The sequence below is a fragment of the Pangasianodon hypophthalmus genome, chromosome 19, assembly GCF_027358585.1.
Source record: "Pangasianodon hypophthalmus isolate fPanHyp1 chromosome 19, fPanHyp1.pri, whole genome shotgun sequence".
Lineage (NCBI taxonomy): Eukaryota > Metazoa > Chordata > Actinopteri > Siluriformes > Pangasiidae > Pangasianodon > Pangasianodon hypophthalmus.
The window spans coordinates 17,519,305-17,527,655 of NC_069728.1; the positions used below are offsets into that span (position 1 = coordinate 17,519,305).

The 8,351-nt window shown below is 34.3% G+C and overlaps 1 protein-coding gene across 1 annotated transcript; it reads left to right on the forward strand.

The window, feature by feature from the left end:
- Window positions 1-2,107: 2,107 nt before the first annotated feature.
- zgc:153896 (uncharacterized protein LOC569930 homolog) lies at window positions 2,108-7,409 on the forward strand. The gene is made up of 5 exons (XM_026922774.3): window positions 2,108-2,372; window positions 3,861-4,006; window positions 4,812-5,438; window positions 6,615-6,846; window positions 7,197-7,409. The coding sequence occupies exons 1-5, from the start codon at window positions 2,108-2,110 to the stop codon at window positions 7,268-7,270; spliced, it is 1,344 nt and encodes a 447-aa protein (XP_026778575.2). The 3' UTR covers window positions 7,271-7,409.
- Window positions 7,410-8,351: the final 942 nt, after the last annotated feature.

The window sequence follows — 8,351 nt, forward strand, 5'->3', positions numbered from 1 at the left end:
AGAGGAAGCAGGATCCTCTAACAGAGTTCTCTTAAAGGAGAAGATTGTAATTTCTGAATGTGTTTCTAGACTGGTACTAATGACAAAATTATACGAACACTTTCGAAAACTTGTGAGTAGCAGTACTGCAAAGGAACGGCGTAGTTTCTCCTTTTCAGGAAATTAATTTCATCCAAAGTCTGAACAGATCTTCTCAACTCAGCCGCTTTTTTTAGATTAGATTAGATTAGATTCGACTTTATTGTCATTGTGCACAGTAAGAATACAGAGCCAACGAAATGCAGTAGTTTTTCCCTAAAAGTCAACTCGGATATAGTTTTATCTTAATGGTGATGGATGACACAGGAGTGCACAAGTGTCACAAGTGTCAACGTCATACCGAGTCGAATAAAAAAATGAAAATTTTAAAGGCTTTTTTTTGTTTAAATCTTTTTACCAGAGGCCAAAGAATGGAATTTCCTCCTGTTTTGTTGTTGCCCATGTTCAGCATTGAATTTATTTGTGATGTCACACTTCACAATAATTGTTAATGGCTCACATGAATGTAGACACTCAAGACTTTAAAAAATGTCCTGGTTTTCATAGTATTTCTGTTTTTTACCTAGCCTAATAGGTTTCAATGTTATAATTTTATTGTGAGAGTTGTATATAGTGTTTTACTATCAAAAAAGCTTTAGTTGTGCTGTCCGGTTTATCTCTGTACCAGCGTTATTGTGAATTATTTCCCTTCACCCTGTTCACCAGCAGCTAAACACAGAGTCACTATACTCTACACACAGAAACCCAACAGTGTCCTGACTAATCTTATAACAGACTTGCAGCGATACAATAATTTATTTGTTTATACTGATTGAAAACGTCTAATAAGTGGGTTATTTTGGCGCTGTCATTAAGTGTTTTTTTTTTAATAAAAACCTATTCTGTAAGGAATAAAACACTTGTAGACATGCTGTCATAGGAAAACAATCAACTACGCAAGGGTGTGATGAAGCAGCGTTACTGGTACGACCCTGACGTTTCCTATAACAGCATGTCCAGAAGTGTTTAATTCCTTTTACACCACATCAATTTGTCAACTGTTAAAATTTTATTATTAATTAAAGAATAAAAGATCATATTGTTCATCTGTTTATAGTTAATGTTGTAGAACATCTGCAAAACAGTTCTCATTAGTTCCTGTTCTCATTTATGTTATAGACATTTACTGCAGGTGGCAGATGCTCTTATCTAGAGCAACTTACATTTATCTCATTTATGCAATTGAGGGTTAAGGGCCGTGCTCAAGGGCCCATCAGTGGCAGCTTGGTGGTGCTGGGACTTGAACTTCTGAGCAGTTGGTGAACATCTTAACCACTCAGCTGGCACTGCCTACTTTATAGCAGCTATAAACTTTTTTTCCATGAAGTTAATGACAAAAATGCAGATTGTCATGTTACAGAGAACCCAGAAAGCGTAAACTCGTCTGTCCTGAAGATGTCGGAAAACTTACAAAAAAGCTACAGCTTCACCTCTGAATGTTACACAGCACTGACACTGGAGACTCCTTCCATAAATGTTTACAGAAATCTTCCTCTCATTAATGATTGCACCTACATTTTAAAATCTGTTGATTATTAGGTTTACGTTATGTAGAGCGTCCGTCATCCACACAAGTCGCTGTGAATGAGCTGTTACTATAGAAACGATAACGTATTAGAATGGTAATGTAGACCTGTGATTTGTACTATTGTCAGAGCTGCTGTTATAGTAAATAAATCAACACTTCTGATGGATCAGATTCAAGTTATCTTTTTTGTTGTTGTTGTTAAAGTTTGAATCATTGTGTAAAATGTTCATACGAGCAATCACTTTTAAATCTTTCTAAGAATAATAATAATTTTGGAGCTGATTCACCTACTATTATGATATTTGGTTTGATTTTAGAAAATATTTAAATAATTCTGGGACAGCACTTCTCAGATAGACATGTTTTACTCCATCCTGTGATACTGTAATGTAAAATTAAAGTCCATCCTCGTAGGACTGCAATGCTCAGCAATATCTTATCTGGCTCTAGATAAGATAGACTATAAAGCAGTCAGCTACATATCCGGATTCGCCTTGTTTAATGAAACCATCAGTCAGTATGAAGCTCGAGCTCCTGCTGGTGTTTGCTGTTGTGCTCTGGGTGGACAGCATGCCGTTGTCCAGCACGGGGAGGAAGAAATATAACAAGCTGCTACTAATATCGTTCGATGGTTTCAGATGGAACTATGATGAAGATGTTCACACGCCGAATATGGACCAGTTGGTCCAAGAAGGAGTGAAGGCAAAATATATCACACCACCGATGATCACCATGACCTCTCCGTCACACTTCACCACTATAACCGGTAAGAAAAAAAAATGTGTGAACCATCACATGCGAAGGGTCTTGAAACCATATGTGTAAATGTTACATGTAAATCTTTAGATTCATGTGAATTTTCTGTAAAGATTGTAGAGACTGTCAGGGAGCAAAAAAAAAAAAATCAGCCCAGGAATTAGCTTTAAAGTCTTGTAATATGTCCAAAATAAAAGTGTATCTACTAGTTTTATGACATATAATAGTACATAAATAAAATCTCAAAAGAAAAAAATGGCTAAAATGATGCTAAAACAAATAGCTCAATTTTGTATACTTAACATTCAATTTTTTTAATAACCTTGCTAAAAAAAAAAAGCAAAATATTGAGTAAATGTATTATTATATACACTCATCATCCACTTTATTAGGAACACCTGTACACCTGTACATTTATGCAGTTATCTAATCAGCCAATCATGTGGCAGCAGTGCAATGCAAAAAAATCATCAGGTCAAGAGCTTCAGTTAATTCTCATATCAAACATCAGAATGAAGAAAAAGTGTGATCTCTGTGACTTTAATCGTGGGATGGATGTTGGTATCAGATGGGCTGGTTTGAGTATTTCAGAAACTGCTGATCTCCTGGGAGTTTCACACACAACAGTCTCTAGAGTTTACACTGAATGATGTGAAAACAAAAGACATCCTGTGTGTGGAGGATCCGCAGGCTGAAACCCCTTGTTGATGAGAGAGATCAGAGGAGAATGACCAGACTAGTTTGATCTGACAGGAAGTCTATAGTAACTCAAATAAGCACTCTTTGCACCCGTGGTGAAGAGAAAAGCATCTCAGCATGCACAACGCCTCAAACTTACCAGGCTCTCCAAGTTATCAGACATGAGCCATTAAAACCAGCACAAGCTCGTCCTAAAGATCTCTGATAAGATTTTTAAAACTGAGTCCATAGTATCTTCTGATAAAAAAAAAAAAATCGTCATAATCAGAGCAATGCACAGATGCTATCATATGTTTAGTGCTGATTAATTTCACATTATCTTTAGCTAAAGATCTTCGCTGCATGTTCAAGGTCATGAGGTTCCTGATCAAGGCTATGAAGTGTACAGTAACCTTTAAAGATATTCAAAGCTTATATGTTCATGTTTGGCGACATTTAATCATTTAGTAGTATTACAGACCAAAAATAAAAGAGGATTGGCTTTACTCTGATTGTTCTCTAACTGCACTATGATTTTTTTTTCATAAAGTATAAATAATAAGGAACACTCAGTGCCATGCTTTTATAGGAAAATAATTAGTGAGCATTAACAGGCAGTCATACTTTTTATCAGTTTATAGTTATTTCCTGTTTTCAAAACAGTTAGTTCCTGTTATCATTTATATTGCAGCTATAAAATCATTCACTCATTAGTTCCTCTAATTTCATAAAGCTTGTGGAAGGATTTGTGATCTCTGCATGCAGACACTAACCCATGAACTTCAGGGTCAATACAATCAACACTTTCCTGTTAATACAGGGAGATGGATAGAGGATCACGGCGTTGTCCACAACATGATGTTTAATTCCACAACTCTCTTGAAGTTAACTCATAAGAACACGCTGAAACGATCTGCGTGGTGGGACAACGGGGCTTTGCCTTTATGGATAACAGCTCAGAATCAGGTGAGCAATCTTTTAAAACCAACCTGGTTGTTTAAAGCTTAACATTGAGATGAATATTAAGATTCCACAGTCAGTTAGTTGTACTGAAATAAGCACAAAGGTTTGTGCCAGAAGAAATACAGTTGAACACAAAGATTTGTGTTTTTGGGATGAAACTAAATATATCTATAGTATTATAGATTTGTTATTATACATCATATAAATATGTATCATATAAAAATATGTATTTATTGTTATTATTTTTATTTTATTATATTACTTTTTATTTTATATAATATAGCATTTTATTATATTATTTTGTATGCAGAGTATTACATTTTATTAATATTTTTATATAATATTTATATATATATATATATATATATATATATATATATATATATATATATATATATATATATATATATATAGCATGCATATGCATATACAATTATTAGAATACAATTTAATACAATATAATACAATACAATATAATTTAGCCTAAACAAAATAATAATGAAAATGAAATAAAAATGAAATAATGAATGTGTCCTGCAACATGACAACTATTAAAAAAAAATTTTAAATCATAAGCAGGAAGTCAGAGTTTTTCTACGATCATTTCTGTCTCCAGACCTTCTTCTGATTTTTTAAAACTATTCATATCTTAATATACAGTATTTTATACTTATATTTTTTGTTACTTGTAATAATGTCGTCTAGAGACCTCTAAGAAATCGATTATGCCTTGTTGGAATACATTACATTTATGTGACGTATTAATTTTTTTCTCCACAAACTTTTGCTGTACTTGGAATTTTGACAGGGCCTGAAGACGGCGTCTTATTTCTACCCCGGAGGTGGAGTGAATTACAGCAGGCAGGCTGTGGACAGGTCTCTGGTGGAGGCAGAAGGTCACCCTGATGCTAACGAGACCGAATGGCGGCAGAAGATCGATACAGTTATGGGATGGTACGCTAAAGAGAATTTCGACTTTGTTACTCTGTATTACGGAGAACCGGACAACGTGGGCCACAGAGTTGGACCAGAGACTGAAGAGAGAAGGAAGATCATTGGGCAGATCGACCGCCTCATCGGCTACCTGAGAGAGTCCATCCAGAAGAACAATTTATCCGATCACCTCAACGTCATCATCACCTCAGATCACGGCATGACCACCATTAAGAAAAGTCCAGCGGTGAAGGAAATAAAGCTGTCAGAGTACATTAATTTTGCAAATCTGACCCACTTCGACATGCTGGACTATGGAGGTTTTGGGATGATAAGACCCAAGGAAGGGAAGGTGCAGGAGGTTTATGATAAGCTGAAGAACGCACATCCGAACCTAACTGTTTACAAGAAGGAGGAGATTCCCGAAAACTTCCACATCGCAAAAAACAGCCGAATTCAAGACATCGTTCTTATTGGAGATTTAGGTTTCAACTTGAACTCGGTAAGATGTGTGAGCTCTTACCAGAAATTCTTCATGGCAAAAAAAATAATAAATATCGAGTGAAAATATCTTCAATAAAGTCAAATGTATCTAAAAATAAATGACATACAATAATATATTTTATCCGCTGCATTAATGGTTAGCGTGTCAGTAGAAAAGAAAATTAATATTAATAATAATAAATATTTTAAACATTCAACATCACAGAGATTTTTGTCAGATTTTTTTTATCTTATATAAGGAATAAAACACTTGGGGAAGTGCTGTTATAGGAAAATAATCAACAACAGGAAGAGTGTGATGCAGTCCAGTGTGAAGTTGATTATTTTCCTATAACAGCACATCGCGAAGTGTTTTATTCCTCTTATACCACAGCAATTTTCCAACAATGAATTTTTTTTTACATTAAAGAAAAATGTCTTACTTTTTATCCATTTATAGTTACATTTAATGTTGTGGAACAACAACAGGGTGGTGTGATGTGGCCCAGCGTTGATTATTTTCCTATAATAGCACATCCTGTTTTATTCCTTTTACACCACAGCAAAGTGCCAATGTTTTTTTTTTTAAATTTAGTATGACGTAATATTTTTTATCCATTTATAGTTACATTTAATATTGTGGAACATTTTCGAAAACCAGTTATCTCTAATTATAGCAGCTATAAACATTTTTTTATCTCTTTTTTTATCTCTTAAGTTCGACATCATTTAAAATTTGTTTTACATTTTAATACATTCATTATTAGACTTAGATTAATAATAAATATGACTGAGCTGTTACTAAAAAAACGATAACGTTAGAACGAGCACATTAATATAAACCTGTGATTTGCTCAATATAGTCATTATTTTGATGCTTAGTGACTTTTCACAGTGACTTTTATTCTTTTATTCTAGACATGTATGCTTGACAGAGTTTCTTTAGATGTATCTAAGACATTTGCATGTTATTCTATTATATAGATAAATATGTATCTTCCAATAGAACAAGAATAAAATTCATAATCTATTATGATCTCATAATTATTAAATACATTTTTCCAGTAAGATATATTCACTTACTAAAATATATTTTTGCACTGATTGGAATAAAAGCTTTTACCTTCCGAACAGAAAATATTATAATATAATATTAATATTATAGTCAATTTCTTAAAACCTTCTTATTTTGCAGAGATACATATTTTATGTGAACAAAGGAGACCACGGCTTCAGTAATCAAGAAATGGACATGAAGGCAATATTCCGAGCATTTGGACCTGACTTCAGGAAAAATTTCATAGCTGAGCCGTTTGACAGTGTGAGCATTTACCCGCTGATGTGCAAGTTGCTGGGTGTAGATCCAGCTCCAAACAACGGCAGCCTCAGCGACACTCAAGCCATGCTCGTGGATTACTCTGATGCTGGTAAGATGAGATCTGTTGGCTTTGTTGTAATGCATGACGGTGCAGTGAGGTCTGTCTGCAGATCACAGCCCACAGAAGTCTTTTTACTCAGAGTGAAATGTGTTCTGTGTCTGTCATGATGTCTCCACGGGACATGGTTTCATGTCCATTTAAAAGGCACGATTAAAAATAATACATTTCTTTTAACCTGTTAACCTTCTGCATGTTAACTTTTGCACTTCTGTTTTTCTTAAACTTATAATATATTTACACAAGTAATACACTGCAGCATTTCAAAGTGAAATTTATTTTAATTAATTTAGCATTCTTACATGAGAAACTGAGTGGTTTTTTTGCTTTGTGCACTTCAGGTGGACACGCTGGGAGAATCCAGACGTCTGTCAGTCTTTTAGTCATCATGATGTTCATCTTGCTCCTCCTTTGAACTGCACAGATCTATTAGTTAAACTGACTCCTAAAATGTAATAAGCTATTTTTAAATAAAAAAAAACAACAACAACTAATCTATAATAAAACTAAATGCTAAACAAAGACTAATACTAAGTCATTTTAACATTGTTTTTATATTACATTATAACGTTTTTAATCACACACAGAAAAAAACCAATGGAAATACAAAATAAAATATTTAAAGGAACTGAATGGATAATTCTTCAATGGAGAGAGAGAGAGATGAGAGAGAGAGAAAGAGATGAGAGAGAACAAGAGACAGTCATGAGAAAGAGAGACAGAAAAGAGACAGAGAAAGAGACAGAGATAAGAAAAAAAGAAAGAAAAAAAGAGATGAGGGAGAAAGACAGACAGAAGAAGACAAAAAGAAACTGAGAGATACAGATGTGAGGGACAAGAGAGTAAGATAAGAGATAGATCGACAGACAGACAGACACAGTTAGATAGATAGATAGATAGATAGATAGATAGACAGACAGACATCTGACAAATGCCATAAAGGTAAATGTAAATAGATGAATGCGGGGATTAACTACAGTGTACTTAAGTAATTATTATAAATGTACTAAAATTAAGCCAAATATAACATTTTCTAAAGAAGTCTTGGATATTTTTGACAACTAAACTACTACAACAGCTTGTGTGCAAAGTCCTTCTGAAGCTGTAGGAGGTGAAACCAGATCACTAGTGTAAAGTTGTAAATCAGAAATATAGCTGCAAGCTGTGATTAAGGGGGCCAAGCACTTTTGCCCCCCACTCCTTAGTGATGCAGGAAGAGCAGAAGAGCAGAAGACATTGGAACCATCAGCTCTTGCTCCCAATGAGATGTACTAAATTTGATGGGGAAAAAAAACAAAACATCAAGCTGTTACTGAGATATTGCCTCACTTCCTGTTTTCAGTAGCCCTCTCAAGTTGCAAAATGAACTCAAAGGTTGTTTGCAGCATTAAGTTAAGTTGCTCTACGTGAGTGACAAGTTTGGTGTCAACAAGTAAAAGCATTACTGAGATATGCCTTTATTTCCTGTGGTGACCTAGCTATCAAATTTGTTTGCA